General features: G+C 44.8%; 1 protein-coding gene across 1 annotated transcript in view; it reads left to right on the top strand.

Annotated features, from left to right (window-relative positions):
• The window catches only part of PDHX (pyruvate dehydrogenase complex component X), a 704,575-nt gene that overhangs the window by 213,600 nt on the left and 466,510 nt on the right, over positions 1-24,465 (top strand). The window contains exon 2 of the mRNA XM_085643496.1: positions 20,117-20,200. Coding sequence (XP_085499622.1) covers positions 20,117-20,200 — 84 coding nt within the window. The remainder of the gene's footprint in view (positions 1-20,116; positions 20,201-24,465) is intronic.

Genomic DNA, 24,465 nt, shown 5'->3' with positions numbered 1-24,465 from the left:
TGTGTTCAGGACTGTTAGCACCTTTTCAAGCAGTCCTCGGAATAATTCCCAACTTCGTGCACTCTGTGTTTGGCAGACTGCCACTACTTTTTGGACTTGTTGCAGGGATCCTATTTTCGCTCCTACTGCTCCGATATGGCAAGCCAAATCACCAGCATCACTCCAAGCACCATAGAGAGAGCTCTATTGGAAATGAAGTGTCGTGAGCGCATCGTCCAAATTTTGGGTTTACCTCCTCTACGAGAATTAAATACCACATGGTTTCTGTCATTCAGACCAATCTGGCAAGATTTCATCTTACCTGTTCTACTCTGCCTGCTTTGCGATGAAGAAAGCGTGCTAGACATCTGTCTAACACCCCCATCAGTCATGCCTACGGATATCGATACTCTGCTGGACCCGGTAACGGCCCATGCTGTGTGTTGTCCCCAGCGGCTACCAATCCTGATGATGGCATTCATTGAGATCTCACAGACGCAAATTGCTACTGCTGAGGTACGAGAGGAAACGGGCACGCAGGTAACATCCTAAACGAACATTGCTGATGCGACCAAAACTGACGGCGATGCTTCTCATCTATGTGCAGTTAGTCTTCTAAACGAGGTAATCCAACTTTCACCTACAACGGTAGATGACTTTTTGTCTACAGGATTAGAAGATTTCATGTTTTCTCCATCCCCATACACTGCTTTTTGATTCAGCACACAGTGTACCGGGAAGACTCTGAATTTGGCCTTCATTTTTCAAAACAAAGACTGAACTTGGAACTTTTTCCTATGATTAATTTTTATTTCCAAATTTGAATTTTTCTTTTTGTGGCACAGTAATCTGCTTGTAGTAGAACTATTCATAGAGAACAGAATTCTTTGATACACTTTCAGAGACAATATGTCACCTTGTCAATACCAATTGATTTATGTAACTTAGCATGAAATGGTTTCGACCTTTTTTCTGCTGTATTTACGGGCCATTTCATAATGTGTATATATATATATATGTATGTTCATTCGTTTGGCACTCAATGTAAATATATGCTTGGAATGAAACATTGCTTTAATATGTACAGCACCAGTGCATCTTTATGCATGGCAACAGTTTTTATGCATCTTACGATGTATTTTTAAACATGTTCTTAGCCATCCATATGTAGCTATATTTTAGATATGTTTAGCAAATTTAGTATTTAGTAATGTCGTTCATACGAAAGTGGAGTGGGTTGTTCTGTGTCGATTTAGATACTGTGTATAGGTTTCCCGATTTATGTCCTTTTATAGGCACAATTCACATTGACCATATTTAGGCATAGAAATCCTACCCTTATTTAGGCATTATCCGTACTAACCAAATACAGGCACGGCCACCTACATCCGTTCATCTACGTCACAAAGAGTTCTAGGAAAGCCAGACTCTTAAGCCATTGGGACTTCCCCTTGCTTGGATATTGATTTCTCCAAGAACTCATTTATTATGCATGAACATCTATTCCTTAGGGGTTCATTCATGATGTTCTTCTGCCCAACTTTTACGTCAATACTGCATTCCTAAACACATTCAAGGTATAAATATACCTTCACTTACCATGGCAAACCACGGTTCAGCTGCCTACTTGCACGACGCGGCTCACCACGGCAAGTTCGGAAGGAAGTCAAGTCTCCGCCTGACGAACTGACCAGACTCTGTCATCCTCCTCGCAGAGAATCCAGCTCCAGTGTTTGACTCCCCTTGCGGGATGTTAGAGATCGAGACTCAGAAAGAGATTCCAACCTCACTCATTCTAAGGTATGAAGTGGACTAGAACCTAGAGGGACTTGTGGAAATATGGATTTTTATGATCAGTTATGTCCCCTATCTTGGACCCCAACGGTTTCATGTATAAGTCACAAGTACATGTATGTTCCCTCCAGTTCCAGTTATGAAGACGCAAATACATGTGCGTCCACCGTCAACATGTCCTCTTTCAGATCCACCATGAATGGGCCGGATATTCTATTCCTAAGTATGAAAGGCCACCGGCTTTATATGGTTCATTTATCCCATTTTACAGTCCAGGCGAGTAGGCCCTGATTCTGCCATCAAGCCTTTTCCTGCCTTCTGCCTCTGAAAGCTCCAGTCTGAGCCTGCATCTGTGACCATGAACTTTGTCTTACTCCCTGCGCAGCTAACAGTGCCTGATCCAGCCCGTAGCCTGCCAGAAAACTGTATTTCACCTTCAAGATTATCTCCTCCGCCCCTCATCCGATGCATTCCTGTCTAGTAGTTTAGGTAAACATTCCTCCAGCTACCGCGCAAAGGGCCAGGCCTCGCTGCCCTCATGCAAGTAATTCATAGCCCTGTTACCATGGAATATTCCTACCCCCTCGCATCTAGTGTAGACACTTAGACGCTTGTACACGCACTAACAGTCAGTATAGTCAGTATAGAATAAGATTCTATCCTAAGAGACCTCTCTTTTTGGATAACACAGTTCTTTAAACATAGGATATTAGATATGATTTGGGATTAGGTTGACATAACCCCAGACTTCTGTCTCCACATGTAGAGCTAAATGTCAAGTCCCTCTCTCCCCCTAGTTGCACGTCAACTCACACGTCATGCTGCTGCGCACGCATCTCTGCCAAGTATTTTTGCTGACATTGCGAAATTCTTTCATGGAACCACCCATTTGTGACATCATACCTAATGACGTTCTTTAGTTACGCCTAGTTACACCCATTTTAGTTACGCATGTATGTCTTTATCTCTGTTATCAACTGTTACGCCTCCTGCATCTGTTTCACTGTAATGCCTCTTCTATAAAAATGATTACCTGTCAATAATGTATTGTTCCTTCCTTCCTGAACTTTCGTGGTGATGGAATAGAAGGCCCATAATTCGAATTATGTTCCTTTGTATAGGAATAAAGCCCGTTCCGAATCTCTAATACCACGGATTCTGCCTCTTATTTTACTGAGCTATTCTTATTAATTTTCCGCATCAAATTAAGTACCGGTAATTAAATTATTTACCACAGACTTTTGGCCAATCTTGGCAACTATAGCTAAACTAGACTATAGACAAACAGCACCTACGTCTTACCTCGTACTACACTTAGGTTAGGTACACTGGGGTAGAACTAGCTAGAAGCATAGATGAGTATTAGCATTTTAGCCTGTTATTCATGTATGTATTGTTATGAATATCTATCATAGCTACAAACCATGCTATTGCAGTATTATTTTATCTTACTGCTAACGCTGTACATATTTTACTTCACAGTCTGTCTTAGGATTGTTGCAGTTCATATCTCTTGCACGAGAAATAAGACTGTTCAATAAACCCTTTTTATTGAAACGCCCGTCTATCTATTTCTGTGTAACTCTGTAGAAACGAAGCGTGCACAAGTGAAACTTATCTATTGTTTCCATGATTCTGAGATTGTTCCGATTGTAAGGGAAACAAAGTTGTCATGTTTATGCAGTTGTCAGAAACTAATCCCTTCTTGAACATTCCAGAAGTTTTCTAGTGACCTCTGAGTTAGCTGGCACACACAAGTAATTAAGTGTAATGTGCTCGATAGAGACATACTGACCTCAGTCCTATGTCAAAACTATAGTGTATATTATTCCAGTGCACAGAGCCTATCAGGGATATAGGAACTACACTACACCACACCTGAATGGTGCAGCAGTGCCATCAGGCTGATCCGGGCATGCTGCGGAGCGGCTGTTGCCGAGGGCAATGAGTAAACAATCTAGAAGAGATAGCAGGGCCTTTTCCAGCCCAACACACAAAGAAAGAAGGTAGATAAAGATGTGAATTACTGCTGGTGAAATAGGGAAGGTGCAGAGAGCACAATTCGTTTTTCAGACACCATTATGATAAACCTGGGTATAGAAGAAACATCTGTGCAGTGAAAGCAAGTTTGGAGAAGATGGATGGTGTATAGGGCAGAATCACCGGTATTCTCCATAGAGAACATGTTAGAAATCATTGAGGGTAGAATGGAGGCCATCGGAGGGATTTTGCAAGATTTGATGTCTGACATAATGCATTGATTGGATGCCGAGGTTTTTTTCAAGAAACTTGGAGGAACTGGAAATGGGTGAAGGGAAGAATATGTGAAAGCACTGGAAATTCCTCTCCAGGCTATGGACATGGATGCGATTGAAGTAATGTAGTCATTTTTTAGGGATAATTTACCCCAGAATCTTACTTGCTTCTGTGTGGTGAGAAGAGTCGAGAGACTGCTCCATGATTCATTTTGGGGTGCAGCCTAGGCACTCCTCCAGGGTTTTGAGTGTCACCAACCTATTTTGTGTGCAAGAACTGCCCTAATGTACAACTTACAGTATGAAAACAGGGAACATTTCCAGATGTGGGAGTGGAGACACAGAAGATGACTTTTAGGAAAGAGCTGTTGAAGCTGAGCGCTTCATTGATGCTTTGCAAACCGGCTGCGCTAAAGTTAACCCCAAGGGTGAAAGCTCATTTTTCCCATGGTGGGGGCTTGCCTGTACCTTTTTAGAGTATGAAGGTGAATTTCCTCGAGGGCTGATCTCAGACTGTGGGGTGCATGTTTATGGTCTCTTTCCTATCACTGGATTCTTGCTCGATCCTGGTCGTAGCCACCATGTTTGTGATATGGCGTTGGAAGGATATTACCATCGACTTTTGCTACGTCTTTCTCTCATTGGGTTTTAGGATCTTTCCTTACAACCTCGCCATCGTGTTAAGACCTGTTCTCCCTTCTACTCACTTCTCACCCTTGTTCCAATCTCTCCTTGACTTGGAGAATTTGTTGTCCGGCCAGGGTGTAGAGCGATATCAAAGGTTTAGATAGCTCTCTTGGTGAGGTTTTTCTTTTGTCCTGTGGCTTCGTTTTGCTTTGGTCCACTATTATTACTGTGAACCTTTGTTGGTTATCCTTGGTTGATGATGTTTACAGTAACAATATTGAAACTTGAAAAAATAAAAAATTATGGGACTTCTTACTAATCGCACTACATATTTAAGAATGAATGGACTTAATAGCGCATGGCTACCCGGAGGCATCCCAGCGCTGTGGCAGGACTGAGGAGGAGGGGGGAGGCCCTTAGGGGAAGAGCCAGGTCTTCAGTTGTTTCTGGAAAGCCAGGTGGTTGGGTTCTTTCCGGAGGGAGAGGGGTAGGGAATTCCAAATCTTGGCCGAGTTCTATGAGAAGAGACGACCACCTGATCTGGCCCTCGTGATTCGGGGGACATCTGCCAGATGGAACTCGTCGGAACGGAGTCTTCTGGGGGCCTTGTATGAACTAACTAGGGCCTTGGTGAGGGGGGCCATTTCCCTTCATAGATGTATGAGTGATGCGTAGGACCTTAAAGTGGATTCTCTCCTGCACCAGGAGCCAGTGGAGGGAGCGAAGAGCGGGTGTGGCTGAACAGCGATTGCTCGTTCCTGTGCGTAATCTGGCTGCCGAGTTCTGGACGACCTGCAACTTGGTGGTTACTGACTTTGGGGCACCTAGATAGAGACTGTTGCCAAGATCTATTCTGGACAGGATCAGAGCCTGAATCGGGAGCTTTTTAGCTTGACCGGGGAGCAGGGGGAGAACTTTCCAGATCGTTCTGAGAAGGCCATAGCACACAGCGGCAGTCTTTCTCGCTTGGGTCTTGAAAGAAAGATTTTTCAATCAATGCACAAAATGAGCTAGTTTTGGCTGTGAAACTTCACCCCAACTCTGCAGTGAACTGTTACGTTATTTAGATTTCTGGAGTGCACTATTACCCAGAAGGATGTCCTGGGGCTGGGTGTATCACAGTACATCATCATCTGCCTCTAGTAAATAAGCACCATTGCTCCTCAGTTTCTCGGTTGATCCTGACTTCATTTCCAGGATTTGCAAGTTTACCAGACCGTTCTCTTGGAGAACAGACACCCCATGCATGATGGCAAGTAGTTCAATGAGGGGCATGAAAATCATACAAATATTGGGTGGCTCGTTGTGGAAGTGCTGGGTACTCACTGCACCTGGGAAAAGTGCCCAGGCAGATGACCTCATTATCACATTGCTGAGACTAGGTTAGTCCGAGCCTTCCAAATGCAATCTAAGTTTGTTGAATAGTGACATGCTCCTTTCAACTCCCTAAAAATGATGTATAGAATTTTAGATGGATAGTATGAATAATGCTGTGTGTTTCACTTTGGGGTTCGGAATGACCTCAAATAAACAGCGAGAGCGAGGCTCAAGTTGTCTATGATGTCACTTAGAACTCTGAGGTGCAAGACATCCACTTTAACAGCGTTGTCCATCTCGAGTGTGTTCTGTAGACGTCTCTCCACACCCTTGTCCCTGCTAAAATAAGTAGGTCATGGGTAGCGGAGTCATGGAGAGCCTTATACAACATGACCTCAGCACCCTCGCTTACACTGTTCCATGAATACTAAAAATTATACCGGGTGCCCTGACACCCATCGCTTCCACTCTCTTACCATCTCTTTCCTTCCCCACACAAATTGTAAAGAAAGTATACCTGCCAAAACCACGCTCTGTAATACCCACATCTTCTCAAATATGTGAATGCCTAGTGTACCCCCATCATCACTCTGGGCATTACCATTCCATTCCATTCCTTGCCCAAATATAAACAAAAAATATAGCATCTGCTCCACCACCCTCAGTTACTCTGATGTCGTAGCAGCAAATTAATCAGGTTTTGAAACTGTTTATGCCAGCTGTACATAGCAATGCATTTACAGTGCTCGAGGTGCTGAGATGTTTTATGTTGTGTTGGGTTATGTTAGGCAGATTTGTGGAGCACATCATCACCCACGAGGGTACTCTGGCTCTGAGCAGATGTGAGTCAAGCCACACCTAGGACCTAGTGGGTCTACTTGAAAAGCCAGGTCTTCAGCTTTTTGGAATTCAGTAAGTGAGGAGGGGGCTCTTTTGTAGCGGCTGGTAGTTCTATACTTTAGGAGTTATGTAGGAGAAGGCTCGATCGCTGGATCTGGTTTTCTGCATGTGTTGGATTTGTGCGAGTCAGAGTCCAGGCGAGTAGAGGTGTCTGGAAGGTACTTAAAAGCAGACGTGATTGCTGAGGTATGCCTGGCCAGTGTTATGTAGTGCCTCGAAATTGTGGGTGGGGAATTGGAATTGTTGTCAGTAGTGAATGGAGAGCTAGTGGAGCTCCTTCAGATGTGGAGTGATGTGAGTGCGGCATGGGAGATGGAGAGTGATTTTAGATGCCAGGTTCTGAATGGTCTGCAGCCTTCTTGTGAGTTTTTTTGTTTTTTTGTTGTTGTTGCCTGCATTGAGGTTGTTCACTTAGTCCAGCTTGTTTGTGACCAGGTTGTGAGTGATGGTTTTCCAGGTGCTGATTGGAAGCCATTTTAAAATCTTTCTTAGCACCTTCAGGGTATGGAAGCCTGAGACAGTGATAGCGTTGACTTGGGCAGTCATGTCTAGTTTGATGTTGATAAGGTATTTGGCTTGTCAGTCTTAGCTCTGTTAGCTCTGTTGGCCAACAGATGGAGTCCCACGGTGATGTGCTTTTCCTAAAGATCACGATTTCAGTCTTGTCGGGTGTTCAGCTTTAGACAGTTGGTCTTTATCCAGTGAGTGATCTCAGTCATGCAGATATTGAACTTGATCAGGGTACGGGGCCTCTTATCCGTGAGGGAGAGAATGAGCTGTGTCGTCGGCGCAGGATAGAGGACGTTGATATCGTGAGAGCAGATGATGCAGGCTAGAGGGATCATATATGTGTTGAAGAGGGTCCTGCTAAAAAAAGATCCTTGCGGAGCTCTGCAGATGAGGTCAAAGGTGAGACGTATAGTGCCAGGCTGACTGACTGGCCCTTCCAGTCAGGAAGGGGCAGTCCCATTGGAGTGTGTGTTTTAATGCATTGTCAGTTGCCCAGGGCTCCACATTCCAAATCCCCCCTGGGAAAGTGAACTTTCTAGCTCACTTCTTTATATTTTAATCTTTAATGTGGTAGGCAACACAAGGTTAGAATTAGCAAAAAATAGGTAAAATTCTATGTTGTTCCAATAGGGTGCCGCAAAATATTTCTTGCCTAGGGCCCCCAAAACCTTTAAGATGACACTAAATAGATGTTACTGTAACCCAGTTTAATAGTACACAGTTTTCTGACTTCTAATGTATACAAGGCAGTGTCAAACTCGAATAAGTGACCTGTAGTTGTCAGCTACGAAGTTTTATAATCTGTCAGAATGAGAATTATTCTATTTTTGCCTCTAACCGTATGGTGAGGAAGTTTTGTTTTTGTCTTCATTTATTTAAAACGCTCTGCATTGTTGTTTTTGCCTTCTATTTTCAGCACTGTTCTATTTTCTTTCCTGATTTGTTTCACAGATGACATCTGGTGTGAAATGTGCTTTTTGTTTACTTCATTAAGTCTTTTGGAGCTTGTATGTCACAGGAAATGTCAAGATATCATTTGCCCATCTGCGGGTGTTGTTGCTGGGATTTCTGGGAGAGCTAATTTGCATAGCTTGTTACAAAAGGGCCATCTAAATCCCCCTGCCTTTTGCCCTTACCTAAGATCTTACACAGAAGCAAGGCGTCTGACCTTGTTTATTAATAGGGTTCCTAAGCAGCTTGGCTGACTTGAAACGGATACCAGCGCCGGGGCCATCTGACTGAGGAAGAAAACATGCAGCTCTGGAGCCGACCAGGAAGAGGCAAAGTCGGTGACGTAACACGGGCCCCTGCAGCCTGCAGGGACCCTTCAGGAGGGCCCCCAGCGTTTGAAGGGGCCTCCTTTAGCCCAATGCTAATGGATATCTGTAGGATATGAGAGAGTCGGGAGGCCCTCGTCACATATAAATGTAAATGTTTTGTACTTGTATAGCGCGCAGCTACCCGCAAGGGGTCTCCCGGCGCTTGTACGAATACCGCAAGGGAACCCTTCCTGGTTTTCCTTGTGAAGTGTCCACTCCTGGACACCCCCATGGTGAAACCAGGCATCCCTCGCGCTGTGGGGGCCGTTGTGGAGACTAAGCAAGCTATTGCCCAGAGTTGCAGCGTGGGACCCATGATTAGAATAGGCACTGAGGCGAGAATATCCGGTCAGAGGAATTTATGAGCCCGAGACCCACCGAGGTGGGGATCGAACCCTGGTCCCTGGCCAGAGCTCTGCATCAAGGTCTGCCTGCTCTAACCATTGAGCCACACTTCTCCACGTCACATCCTGGAGTGGGCCACGTTACGTTACGCTACGCCATAGCCACGCTGTTTAGCTCTTTTCCGTAAACACATGGTCTGAAGGTTGACTTTAAACACACCGGAGGGATTTCGATCTCAGTGTATCTTGCAGTAGTAAAAGATTGCCATGATTGGCATACAACTGGTACCTCGCGCCACGGGGCCCCAGTGACACTGCACTTTTGACAGCCCTGGGTCTCCGTGACACTGCACTTTTGTCAGCCTAGGCCTCCGTGAACACTGCACTTTTGTCAGCTCTAGGCTCAAGTACTCTGCACTTTTGACAGCCTGGGTCCCAGTGACTCTGCACTTTTGACAGCCCGGCTCCCAGTGACACTGCACTTTTGTCAGCCTAGGCCTCCGTGAACACTGCACTTTTGACAGCCCTGGGCCTCCGTGACACTGCACTTTTGTCAGCCCTAGGCTCTAGTACTCTGCACTCTTGTCAGCCCTATGCTCCAGTACTCTGCACTTTTGACAGCCTGGGTCCCAGTGACACTGCACTTTTGACAGCCTGGGTTCCAGTGACACTGCACTTTTGTCAGACTTGGGCCACAGTGACACTGCACTTTTGTCAGCCCTAGGCTCCAGTACTCTGCACTTTTGTCAGCCCTATGCTCCAGTACTCTGCACTTTTGACAGCCTGGGTCCCAGTGACACTGCACTTTTGACAGACTGGGTCCCAGTGACACTGCACTTTTGTCAGCCTTGGGCCACAGTGACACCTGCACTTTTGTCAGCCTTGGGCCACAGTGACACCTGCACTTTTGACAGCCTGGGTCCCAGTGACACTGCACTTTTGACAGCTGCTATGCCTGTAAGAGAGCCCGGTTTTACTTGTGAAGATTTGATATCAGCAGTGAGAAGAGGCCTATTCCAGGGCTGACTGCTTGTCTCCCTTTCAATGAGTTGTGGGTGAATTTCCCTGGTTTTTGGTGAGAGTGGAGGGCAGCGCTGAATTATTTAGGATGTTCTAGAATGTTTGGACTGCCTGTTGCATGCAGTATGTGGGACGGGAAGGATTTGATAGTAATGAATTGTTTCTTGTCGTAAAACCACCTAAAGTTGTTTCTGGGTGGTGTGCGAGTCCTGTTAGGGTTCTGCCTTCTGTTTTATGATGCTGCATGGTTTTCCTTGTTTTAGGTGATTCAAGCGCCAGCTGGTGCTCAACAAATTTTAGGCCAAGCATGAATTTAGAAATGCAGTGTGCTGTGCAGGGTTTTTGTGCCCCACTGCCTGGAGCAAGCTGCCAGGTAGGGCTGAAGACCCGCAGTGGCTGTGGATTTTTGTGCGCTTTACCACAGTAATCACCTGTTCTAGTACTGAGTGCAGGCTCCAAGGGATGGCGAGACCCGACTGATTAGTTCGACCAACAGTAGTGATGTACGGATTCCTCTGGGTGAGCGAGGGGATCTAACTGGTGGCGTGGGTGAGTGTCTGTCCTGAAAGGCCTTCTGTAATGACATATCTAATGATTGACAGGTAATCAAATCAGCCTCTTCAGGAACTCTGCGTTAACTGCTTTACCAGGGAATTACCGTATATTATGGACACATTTTCGTTGATAAACCTTAGCTCACCCTGCTGGACACGTGACGCAAACCTAATTACGGGTGTCTCTTGTCCCCCTAGTTTTAAAAGCAACATCTTTAGATTAACTCTGAAATTGTTGATTAATTAGAGTGAGATTAATCATTTAGGATGACATTCAGGCTGCAGGGCATTTTAAAGTTAGGTTAGCTGAAAGCTATAGTAGCTAGGATCATTCGAATCTGTCAAACCGCGCGACGCCAACGGTGGAATACAACCATTTCTATCTAATAGAATTGTTCCCAAGTGGGTCTTAGTACCCATTAGTCAGAGGTTTGTGATCACCTTTTAACTGCTGAGTATTGCATGTTACAAACTAGGGCATGCCCAAGAATTCCTCTTTTCAGGAAAATAAATAGACTGGTGAGTGACCAAGACTGACTGTCTAAATGAAACCCTTTAAAAGAGATGATGCATAATACACTCAGAAGACGCCCGACAGTGGCACGGGAACAACCTTCATAGTGAGAAGCAGCAGCACCAACACACTGTCCATGTCCACGTTGTCTGCTAACCAAGCATTCTGAAAGATGGACTGCAAGTGTAGGAAGGGAGAGGTGAAAGGTGAAAGAGCATGGGTGGTCGGCAGCACAAAGGTACTATTGAGGTCAACAGACAATGGTTTCAGACCGCCTTGGAACCACGCCATTCATTTAAAGAGTGCCTGACAAAACAAGCAGCACACCTAACGACCTTGTCAGGGGCGGTTGTGATGCGCCATGGACTGTGATAGGGAGGCTGCTCAGTCCCAGCCTGGGACCCCAGAATCTAGTGTCATGCCAATGTAGATGTTGGAAAACCTGAATGTTTTCTCAAGTGATCTCTTCGCCGGTTCTTCTGCCGCCAACTTATATTTCAGCAGGGATTAAATCTAGCACGTGTAAACCTATGTCCCATTGCAATTTGGCTATATCTAGGTACATAACAATAGGGATTAGTGAGGGCAGTTATCTATCCAGTTGTTTACTAATTTTTATTAGAACATTGGAATGTTGGCGGCTCCATTGAAAACAATGGAGCGCTCCGGGCTTATAATGGCTGGTATAAGCCCGGAGCGCCAACATTCCAATGTTTCTTTGTTCACAGCTCTGGCTGTGAACAAAGGCTTCAGGGAGCCTGAGGGGATTTCAATCCCCTCACGCTCCCTGAAGGCTTTGTTTTGTTAGAACATTCTGCCCTCTAGTGGCAGAATGTTCTAATAGCCTTATAGCCCTTCAGAGCAGGGCTATACCGGCTTTTAAAGTACCTCTGCTTTGTCAAAGTCCCTCACCTTCGGCTCGGACCTTAAACGCTGCAGCGGGCCTTTAATAGCTGGTATAGCCTGCTACGGCGGGCTATAAGGCTATATTAAAAAATGATCCTCAGTTTGTGCAGATCACCAATCAGTTTGTAAAGAGGAGCTGGGGAGGGGCAGCATAGTAGCAAAGGCAAGGAATCAAAAAAAAGGAGGGGGGGGCGAGAGTTCTAAAACTAAGGATTTTAATTATATTATTGAAAGTTTTTCATTTTTGACCTTATGTGAGTTTTTTAAATAACTGAAAATGTGTCCTAATGCTCATTAAAAGTAGTCTTGAAATATGTTTCTTTTTATGGTGACATTAAAAATAATAAACGTATAAATTCAAAATGTTATTTATACAAAGAAAGTGTTCAGGAAGTGATTAACCATTAACAAATCAGTGTTTCAACAACGTGCACAAATTCAGAGGGCCTTCTTAGGGACAATAACGTATTTAACCTCTATCTAAAACTAAGCCTGGGTGGAGTTGGCAAAGTTCTCCTGTGTGGAATTCCACGAAGTGCCGAAAAAACTCAGCTGCACTCTGCGGAGTTCAGCAAGCGACGAAGTGTGGTAAGTCATACATGTCATGCTGGATTTTAGCACTTGGAGGTTGTCCTGCGCTGTACAATTAGCACGAATGGCATCATGCTCAGCGCAAGAGGGCACTGCTGCTTTCTGCCGCTCAAGTCGAAGTTCTCCTCAAGCGCAGCTTCCTTAATCCGAGTGCCAGGTTTCTCAACGCGGGCGGTAGCCACAAGTTGTTACTGCCCCCGTTGAGAAATCTCACCGGGAGGTGGTCTAGCATATGATTTTCCTCATTTGTGCTCTCCAACTTAACATTGGCAAGCCACGCAAGAGGAAAAACTCCACATTGAGGAGTTTTTTGGAACTCAAAATTCCGCGTAATCCGCCGAAGGAGTGGAATTTGTCACCCACCCCTAATTAAAACAGCAAGCAATGTGTCATTTGGCTAGTAAACCTAATAGATTATTATCTTTGTTAACCTAGACGTCCTATAAGCAACCCAAAACTCAAATGGGGGATTGATTGTATCCAGTGTCAAGAAAAAAGTAAAAACTGAATTAATTGCAGTGAAATTTGTGAAAATGCGAAACTGGATTTATGAATATATTTTCGGTATTTGGATGATGCATTGACTCTAGGGAACATGTAGCCATCTAGTACAGGGCAGGACTGTTGTTTCCTTCTCTGCAATGCAAATTATGTTGTGTTGGACTATTTCAAGAACCAAATTTGTGACTCTAAACACATTTTAAACAACTCCTCTGTAAATACAGAACACATCAACTCTTATTGCTCACTAGTAGTTAGGATAGATTAAGATTGTCTGCAATTAACTGTATTTTTGTGTAAGTGTTGCTCAGTTAATAGCTTTAAATGGTAAATGGTGCAAAGATATGTAGGCTTCTTGCTTGTTTTATCCTTGAGCCTTTTGCAGGTCCGATGAATCTGAGTGATTCTCTCATGTGGGCTTGCCCCCACAACATCCGCTCCCTTGCTCCCCCTGTTGCTCTTACGTGTGTACTTCCGCCCCGGAACCGCTCACCTCCATGTTTCTCTCTCCCGTGCTTGTCCCGGCAACTCCTGCCTCACCTGCGCCCCATGTTGCTCTCTCCCATGAATGCTCCCTGCCAAACATCTCCCCGCCCCCGCGTTGCTCGCTTCCTCTTCTGCCCGTCGCAAAACAACCCCTGTGTTCCGTCTCGTGCGCTTGCCCCGCAACCCAGCCTCTCTTTGTGTTGCTCTCCCTCATGCTCCTTCTCCCCTGCCGGACACCCCCTTCTCTTGCTGTAATAGACGCCCTTCCTTTGGCGTGGAGACTAGAACCCCCGCAAGTTTATTAACAATGTAGCTGGGACGTAGACTAGGACCATTTCCTTGGATAGTTGAGGATTCCCCAGTATTACAATACTTACAAATTTGGGGGAAATTCAAAGGCGCAGTCTCTGGATTTTCTAATCTCATAGTGCATAAATTACACTCATACCCATTACTTGCACAGCTTCATGTCAAATGGCAAGGGTTAATTACTGTAGTTTATTCCGATGAGGACGGGGAGGATGTTATGAACATGGATAAGGGAATCAGAGAGGCCAGAATGAAATTTACTCTTTTCAAAATTCTTCATAACTGGTACTGGTCACCACAAAAACTCAAGTCAGCAGGTTTACTACACCGATCTACCTGTTGGAGGTGCCCAGAAGAGGACTGCGATATACTACACATTTTATTCCAATGCCCAATTTTGAAGGAATATTGGTCTTCCATAACTGCCTCTCTACACAGACCTATACAAGTGTCCATTCCTTTAACGGAAAAATTAGTTCTATTACATGATGTTACTGATCTCCCAAATCTCACAAACCATACAAGACGATTGATAGCTATTGCACTCACTGTAGGAAAAATTTGTATATTAAGACATTGGAGAACTACATACTGTATACTATCTTTATCATCTCCTCCCTAGTCCACCTTTCCTATTTCTTCCTTTCCAGGTTTTATGAGTACCTCAACTATTGTATATTTTGATATCTGTATTATCTTTTTTATATTTAAAAATCTGAGAAGGTAACATTTCATAGTAATTTATTGTATTGCCATAATTTGATTTGTTTATACTCCCTTTTTTATGTATTGTTTATAAACTGACATGTACTTCTCAATAAACGTATACCAAAAAAAAACAACAATGTAGCTGGGTGAGTTGAGCGCCAGCCAGAGTATTATCTGCATTCTAATGGTTAGAAAACCACCCAGGGTAGTTTATCTAGGAGCCATTCTGTATTCACATTTCATTTGTTTAGAAACACTTTTATTAAAAAGGGCCGCAGGTACTGACATTAATTACCGTACTCTAATGACAGATGTCCTGCTCCACGCAGCGCACATGAAGGCCAGTGGAGCCCGGGCTGGCTGGAGCCCACTTGCACAGAGCACAGCAGTAAAATAGATCTTAAACGATCATTTTCCAGACAGGGATGTGCCACGCCGAGTGTGGGCAACTTCTAACCGCTCATATTTCTTCAGTAATTTACAAAGTCACAGTAGTAAGGTTACAAAGGTTACCCCTGGAATTCTGCAGCTCAAATATCCGGTTACACCACACAATGGGGCTGTTGTCGCTTTGAGCTCTCCGAACGTCTGTCAGTCCAGACATAGTATACCTTCTGTTTAAAAGCTTTTTCAAACACAAAATTTTCTGTCAGGCCTTCGTGCTACAAATAAAATGTTTGAATAATAAAGAAGGGTACAGCAAGGGAAAAATCATCGAATAAAGCCAAACCTGAATTGAAATGACGAGTTAAATCAACAATAAATAAATACACACACCCTCTGTGCATCCATATCAAGTGTGTGTGTGTGTCTCTCTCTCTCTCTCTCTCTCTCTCTCTCTCTCTCTCTATATATATATATATATATATATATATATATATATATATATATATATATATCCCTGCATACATACATACACACACCCCACCTGCCCAAAAGTTGTGCACACCAACCTTAGCTACACCCACAAATCACATGCATAGACAGACATGAAGCACACAGTTGGGATTTCACGCGTATCCCTTTGTCTTTTTCAGTCGTAGTTTCATTTTCGCATCACTAGTCCTAGCAATTTGAGATAATTTGTCAGGGTACTTTATATGTGACCCCATCTTTTTTGTTAAGGATACTTTTCTTTGAAAGCTGCCCACTGTACATGTTAGGTGGCCGCTCCGTTCACGTCAGGTGGCCGCTCTGTTCTCACCAGCAACCTGTCGTGTTTCTGTGACCCCTGGAAGCACAAGAGACCCCTTGATTTATCCACCTTAAAGCTTGTTTTGAACCTTGGGGGGGGGGAGAGATCAGTATAAAGTCTCTGATCGATTTATTTTAATACCATCAGGACTGTGATGCCAGCATAAATAATATGTTTAACACAGTCCTAGCGCCACAGATTCGAATAGCTGGCATATAGGGACCACGTGAGATGAACTGGACGACTGGTGCCTGGAAGGCCTGTAGCGCTGAGGAAGAGAGGCGGGCCTTCCCCATGCTTTGCCTTTCTGTGTCCATCAGCCTGCCACTGGCTTCACCACTCTAGCAACTGGCTTGATTCATATGTACTACATCTTAATGGCATTTCTAGGGGTGCCCCTGCCTCCTCTATAATTGCCCCTGCAGTTGTAATGTTCAGAGGGCTTCTGTTGTCTGACGCCTGAGGTACCCGAGCTGTCCAAGGCGAGGGCAGTTCGAAATCCGACTCCACCTTTCATCTTCTGAGAGCCCTTTGAATGGGCAGTTTCAATACGTGCGCTCTGTGTTACACTATTCTTAAATAGCTTCACTGGTTTTGCTACACGTTCACAGTTGCACTGTTGCCGTGCTAGTGAATACACCACACCTCTGTCTTTTACAGTTGTACTTGGTGCTCCCTTTAAAGTGGATAGCTTCTCCTCTACAGCCAGAGTGGAATGCGTTGCTCACTCTTGTTTGCTTCCAAATTCCCTGCCCCGTGTTGCTCTCCCTGTTGTGCTTTTTGGCCCCTGCATAGCATCGCTGCTCTCTGCTCTATTTGCTTTCCTTCCTGCCAACCCCCCCCCCCCTCCCCACCACTCTTGTGTTCCCTGTTACTCTCCCCCTCCTTTGCTGCTCCCACGGCCAAATACTCCCTCAGTATACACGTTGCTCTCTCCCTCATTTGCTACTTTGCCCTTGCATGCCCATGCCCCATGTGGCTCTCTCCTTCATCTGCTTCTTTCCCCATGCAAAAGTACCACTATGTTCAGTCTTGCTCTCTTGTGTGCTTTTAACTATGCAATCCCGTAGGCCCCCGTGCTCTGAGTTGCTCTGTCCCTCATGTACTGCTCCCCCAGCCAAACACCCCCGCTCAGAGCACTGTGTTGCTCTCCCCCTCATGTGCTTCAGTGCTACATGGCAAACACCGCACTGTGCTCCTTGTTGTTCTCTTGTATACTTTTCTTCGGGATCCCCCTCCTGCTCCCACTCTCCAGGTTTCTCTGGCCCTCTTTTGCTTCTACCACACTCCTGCGGCCCCTCACTTTGTGTTGCTCTCACTGTCACGTGCTGCTCTCACTTGTTTCTCCCCCCCCCCATACAGCCCTTCCAACCTTCCCCTTGGAAAAACCATTTGGCTTTTTCACCGATGCTTCACAGCATCAACAAGAAGCATTAACAAAATCAACAAAGCTAGCCCTATTGGCTTTGCACATGCTTGTTTCACTTGTCAGAGGAAAAATTAAGCATTTTCGAGGGCTCCAGTTCATAGGAGGTTAAGGGACAGCTATTGTTTTTTCTGGCTTGGGCCATTTTCATAACCCCTGCCCCAACTATGGTTGCTTGTCAGAACATAGAGTGGCTTCGATATCAAAGCAAAGGGCATACACGAACGCTTAATAACCAGCCATAGACTCCAAATAGAAAGGACTGAGGAATTTGTTCCAGAAATCCAGCCTGATGCAGGCCTGATGAGCAAGTGGGACATATTCTCTCTGAATAAAGTTATTAATCTAACACAGTGTTCATCTTTGATTCTGGTCGGTCACCAGTATAGTCTATTCAGAACAGAGATTCAGATCTCCATACACCAGGGATTATCGAACGTGCTAGGACAATGGTGGCAACAACATCTTTCTAAGGAGTAGAATTAGACAGAAATGTCACCTGTACACAAACTAAACCCGCAGGCGAGGATCCTCTTGTGTTTCTGTTGAATTAGAATGTATTCATGTCTGACTCTTACCCTATGATTGACGAGGTAGTTTTTAATGTAGCATAGAGTCAGTGTGGAGATCAGATCATTGAAATGGTGATTATTATTCTCTACATGGTGCCAGAATATGCTTTTTTTGTGACAGGATGATGTCGGAATTCTGACAATCAAAGCATCTTGTTGCTGTGTGTTTAAGACTTGTTTTTGCACGTCTGGCAAATAGTAAATGTTTGGAGTAATTTTGAGGATAGCATTGTAAAATGAAGCTGGTACCAGTTGAGAGTTTAGGAAATTGCTTGTTTGGTTATTGCCGGTCCTTCCAATAGTTGTCCTTTCGGAGAACTGCACCTGCTTGTGTAGGATGAGTAACATGTGCTCACAATCCCAAGCAGGTTCAATTCAGTATTCGCACTTGGGGAAACTCCAAACTAAGACAAGTTCGAAGTGGATTGGAGAGATTTAATAGGCGGTTTGCAGTTTCACATCTTTTTGTGGAACTCCTTACCAATAGAGCAGCTTATACATTTAGAAAATCAACTTTGCTTATTTTCTCTTACCAAAAGTAATCAACTAAATTTACAGCAAAATATCACTCTGGGGTGGCTTGTGTTTCCATTCAGAGGAGCCATGGCCTAGCAAGAGATGGGGTGGGCTTGGTTGTTCTGTTGAGGCAAGACCAAGGTGATATACATATGGTGGGTCTCAGTCTCTATTGGCGTAGTGAGAGCAAATTAGACTGGAATACAGCAGCCTAAAAGTGGCCAAGACTAGTTCAAGCATTCCAACCACCACTGTTCATTTTAAAAAAACAACTTTTTTGTTTCTTTCACGGAAATATTGTAAGGCAACATGGTCATGGTTTATTAGTGGAAGTTTATACTGTTACATGGAAATATTTATACCCCTCTGTCGCCCCGCTGCCCCGTTTATATTAATTTACGTGATTCTCCTTTTACAAAGGTTCTTGAACATGGTCAGTTCTAGTGATATTAATGTTTGTTTAGGCGAGTTGGGGCCAGAGCAATTAGGACCTTTTCAGATTTTGCCTGCACAGCACTTGTGAAATCTCTTGTATTTAATATATCTTAAAAGGGGTCTCGTATCAGTTCTCAACCTAAATTACTGTGTTCATTCACTTTTGTGTGGAACTTTTTTTTTGTTAACTTCCCCTGGCTGCAGGCATTTACTATATTTCTATTAAAGCTGTTCACACTGTTTAAGCCTCATTCACTGTCAAGATAAGATCTCTTCCCACGTGAAAGGCAGACCACTTCTAACAGTATGCTAGAATGCTAGCTTTTTATTACTGAGTTGTGTGAAGCAGATGCTTTAGCCTTAGAACATTTGTGGCATTTCCTTCTCATGCCTCGGTACCTTTCTTCGCACTTTGTAGGCATTATCAATTGATTTTTTTCAACGTAATCTATTTGGTCATTATGATCAAATTCTAAATGTTATAATAAATATTGCACCCTAAAAATAAAGTTAATAAACAAGAACTTTGCTATGTTTTACTACTAAACATGTAGTGGCTATAAGTGCTGTTACCTTGCAGACAACATGGTCATAATTTGAATGGTGCAGCAGGTGCATAGCACCGGGCCCAAAAGTTGTCAGAACTCCTTTAAACACATAATATTGCTATATTTGACTATAAAACAGGCAGTCATAATTGCAGTTACCTTGGAGTTGAAAGGGGCTTGATTTAAATGGTACAGCAGGTGCAGTGGCACCGGGGCCAAAAGTTGTCATAACTCCACTAAACACCAAATATTGCTATATTTTACCACTAAATAGGCAGTTACAAAGTCGGTTATCTTGCAGGCAACAGTGTCATTTTTTGAATGGTGCAGCAGGTGCAGTGGTACCGGGCCCCAAAAGTTGTCAGAACTCTTTAAACACATAATATTAACATTATATCAATAAATTCTATTATTTCCATCATTCATTTGTCAAAACTTTGCTATTACTCACCCGCACTATACCACTAGTAACAGCACAATATATTGCCTTTTTGTACATAAAAAAAGTTATAACACTTTAACAGACTTTCTGTAACGTATATTGTACAACGGCTCTTCAAGCTACAACTAATAACAAACAGCTTATTATTAATCACATAGGTGAAAGTTAATGCATTTACCAGTGCTTGTTGGTTCTGCCAACATAGAGAGGCATGCTTTCTATTTCATTGACTTGCTTTCCAATTCTGTACAATTAATTATCCACAAACCTGATTTGCTTCACTCAGTTGCCGCAGTGTTATTGGCAATGTGAATATTTGTACTGATTGGTATGTTTTTATATTTTTAGGCATTCCCCCTCTTAAAGTGTTCATGCCGGCCCTCTCTCCCACAATGGAAGAAGGAAACGTAGTGAAGTGGCTGAAAAAGGAAGGTGAGATACTCTGGTGTAGATATCTTTTCATAGTTGTCTTTGTCTGTATGATCTACAGCAAGTTATGCTTAATATTTTGCAATATATTCATATATTTTCATAACAGGAACTGCGGTTGAGTCTGTTTTCAACCTTTCAATAGGTGACTGCTCTTTCTCATCATCTGCTAAAAGATAGACATAGGTTTCAGTGACATAGGATAGTACGTTGAAGCCATGGGAATTGATGTTGTAGATTAATGGGTTTATGGTATCACCAGAAGCTCTTGATGGTAATAATTGGCAATATTACACATGCATCCTCTAAATGTGTGTGTGTGTGTGTGTGTATACATACAAATTGAATGAGGCTGATGAGAGTTGAGAGCTTGGGAATCCCAAAGGCAATACCCTATGGTTCAGATTAAAATTAAATCAACTCCACCTATTATGTTGGATGTGAAAATAATGCCCTCTATCAGCTCACTGCTACTGTAAATTTACCAGTTGATGACAATCTGGACATATCCAGCAGAACAGTAGTTGTTTCCTGGTCCATTGTAATTTATTTTAGCACACCATCTGGCAGGTAGATGTTGTCTGTAATATCTGATAAGGGACATCTAGCTGCAAATTCCTTACTAGAATATTTCCCAGGCCTTAGATTTGACGCGGATGAGCAATGCCCTTGCGCACCAGTAGGTGGCGTAGGTCGGCTTTGCTTGTTGACCTCAGTTCCTTCATTTTCACTTTTTGCCAGATTCTTTTTTCTCTTGACCATTTTGTCGAATTCAAACCACTGTGTTTTTTTCCCTACTATTTGTTTTGAGTATGTCCCCAAAAAAAACTATTCTTCTCAATCCTTGTGGGGTCCATCACAGGCAAATTTCAGTGACAGATCCCCACTTGGTATGTCTGTGGTGCCTAGAAAAGGGACCACAACTCCAAGGCCTGCGTGGATTGTAGGACCATGAAGCGTCAGGCCACTCAGCACGTGACTACACCGCTCCAGGTCCTGTTTGCGAGGGAGGTCCCCGGACCTCTCGCGGAGTCTCTGCCGCTGGTCATTGTTGCGATCCCAGACTACTTCTGTTAAGTCTGACAAGAAGAAGTCAAAATGCTCTTTGACTTCTCCATGCTGGTCACATTAATCTGACGCCGAATGGGTATGGTGCCACAAGTCTAGGTGCCGTTTCCAGGTTATTCCTGTGGTGCCTAATTTTGACACTAGCCCATCTCTGTTTTCACCAGTTTCCCAAAGCCAGGAACCCTGCCCAGTTTCATGAATTTCATGAGACTATGGGCCTAATTGTTGGGTGGTCGAATCCCTCTGGATTGCCATCTGGGCCCCCAGGGTTCAGAAGGAACTCTTACTGGGGCTACACCGGCATGTTCGCTTTCGGCATCAGTCGGATACTCAGGAGCCATTTGGGATCAAGCTGGATCCGTTGCCAGTTCGTGACCTCCTACAGGGACTATTGCAGTGGTGCTGTTTCCGGCGCTGCTGACACCAATTGGCGGCACCAAACCCATTGTGATTCCTGACTCTGATACTAGCCCGGACCAACGTCTGCTCCAGCGCCAACCAGGCCCACTATGCCTGAATTAGAGATAGAGCCCTAATTCTCTGACGGGCATTCTGAGGACCACGAATGGTGGGTATCTGAGGATCCCTTCGGCTATTCCGACCCCTTAGCCGATGACACCTGGTTAGAGGACCTGGCTGATGCCAGTGGTCTGGAAACCTCTCCAGACACTGGCCTCTTCTCTCCTCCCACAGGAGCTAAGGAGGAAGGGGCTTCCTTGGTTGAGATCAAGACCATTGTCATGACAGAGGTGCTTCAACCTGGTGTGTCTCCCTTAGAACCCTTAATCCCCTTTAATGATGCCCTCACTTATGTCCTGTTTGGGACCTAGGCCAAGACCTGCACAGGCTGTCCTGTGCACAGGAGTATCTCCCATCACCCCCAGCCTGGGGACCCAGCCTCGACCGCTAAAATCAACTGTGGCGCATTCCGAACCACACCACCGGATAGAAATTCCAAGAGGATGCATACATTTGAAAAGAAGATTTTCTCCTCCATCTGCCTTGCACTGCGGTCAGTGAACACCGCATCCTTTTGGGTCGCTATTCTCATAATGTCTGGGATATGGTGAAAAAGTGCTGCTCATGGTCTCGAAGGAGACCCGAACCATATTCTCTCAAGCTACTTATGGCGGAAGAGATGCAGCAAAGTTCACCATCAGATATGGATTGGATACGACTGACTCGCTGGCCAGAGCCATTGCTTATACGGTGGCACTTATACGTCACAACTGGCTGAGGACAACTGGCTTTTTGGGGAATGTTCAGATGTCCAGGCACCCTTATGGACATGCCGTTTGACAGCCCATGCTTTTTTGGTGACAAGGCGGATACAACACTTGAATGATTCAAGAACAGTAGGGCCACTGCTAGATCGTTGTGGCTCACCATTGTCCTTGAGCAGGTGCAATCCGCCTTCCAACCCCTTCTGTGGATACAGTATGGGTTATCAGCTGCGTTTCTTATTTCCTAGCCACCATGGCCAGAAGGCCTCTCAGTCCTTTTGTGCCCACTGATGTGACTCTCACAAGCCTAATGGGACTCAAGGCCAGACGTAACCTACTTTGTCTATACCATAGGCAGCCCATTTGTGGCAGAATTCAGCACCGCCTGTCCCAATGGCAAGAAATCACTTCAGACAAATGGGTGCTACATTGTCCAAAAAGGCTACACCATACCTTTCCATCAAAAACAGCCACCTATGCCACCATCCCCTGAGTGCCTTATGGATGACCCCCTTTCGCTCTTGTGACTGTAAGTACAGGATCTTTTGGCCAAACGAGCCATTGAGAGGGTACGGACAGAAGTAGGCCATGGTTGCTATTCCCACTATTTTCCGGTGCCAAAGAAGGATGGCGGTCTCTGTCCTATCCTAGACCTACTCCCTTTCAACTACTTCGTGAAAAAGGAAAACATCAATATGCTCATCTTGGCTTGGGTGCTCTCTACCCTTGACCCTGGAGACTGGTTGGTAGCGCTGGATTTGCAGGACCACTACTTCCATATCCCTTGTCTGCCTGGCCATAGGTATTACCTGTGGCACACGGTAGGCCAGGAGCATTGTCAATTCGCTGTGCTCCCCTTTGGGCTTTCCAGTGCCCCGCCAGTGTTTACCAAGGTTGTAAAAGTGGTTGCAGCACATCTGTACTCTTCCTTGACGACGCGCTGTTGAAGGCAGGCTTGCCCCAGGCAGTTGTCTCCCGGCTACAGCACACTATAAACGCGCCAAAGTCACACCTGACCCTTTCAGACACTTTTTCATTGGAGCTGTTCTGGATGCAGTGCAGTTTCCGGCTTATCCTCTGGAACAGCGAGTCCAGTATACTCTGTTTGATTCCGATGTTTCTGCCTCTGTCCTACATTTCTTTGAGACTGACTCTGAGGCTGCTGGGTCTCACGGCCTTCTGTCTCCTGCTGGTAAAAAATGCTTGTGGGCATATGCGAGGTCTGCAGTGGTATCTGAAGTACCAGTGGGCACAGCTACTGGGGAATCTCTCTGACCTGGTCCAAATATCAGAGGGAACTACAAAAGATCTGCAGTGGTGGATCACGGATCGCAATTAGGTCAGCAGTAAACCCTTCCCCACCCAGAGCTCACAGTAGTGACAGATACGTTACTTCTGGGTTGGGGTGGCCATCTGGGAGAGGAGGAGATCAGAGGACTCTGGTGGGATCCCAGTTCCACATAAATCTGTTGGAACTGGGAATGATTCACCTTTCATTGAAAGTATTTCTTCCTTCCATCACTGGAAGGTTGATTCAGGTGTTCATGGACAATACTACCACCATGTGGTTTTGCAACAAGCAGGGCAGGGTGGGATCATGAACCTTATGTCACGAGGCCCTCTGTCTCTGGATATGTCTGAAACACCAGTATGTTTAACAGATGTTCAACATCTGGCAGGATTTCTGAACGCCAGAGTGGGCAAACTCTGCTATCGATGCCTAGCGGATCACAATTGTCATCTTCATCTGTAGGAGGTACAAGGTATCTTCAGCGATTGTGAGAACCTTGGGTAGATCTATTCGACATCGCCGAGAACGCGCAATGTCAGCACTTCTTCGCTGGAGTTTTCTAGGCTTGCGCTCGGGGGACGCATTTTGTCTCTAGTGGAGCGCAGGACTCCTGTATGTCTTTCCGCTGATACCACTCCTGCCCAGAATTCTCAAGAAGATCAGGAATGACCAGGCCCAAGTCATCT

This window comes from Triturus cristatus, chromosome 3_1, assembly GCF_964204655.1.
Source record: "Triturus cristatus chromosome 3_1, aTriCri1.1, whole genome shotgun sequence".
Classification (NCBI taxonomy): Eukaryota; Metazoa; Chordata; class Amphibia; order Caudata; family Salamandridae; genus Triturus; species Triturus cristatus.
Note: the sequence above shows the minus strand (reverse complement) of the source record. Positions and strands in the feature narration are given on the sequence as shown.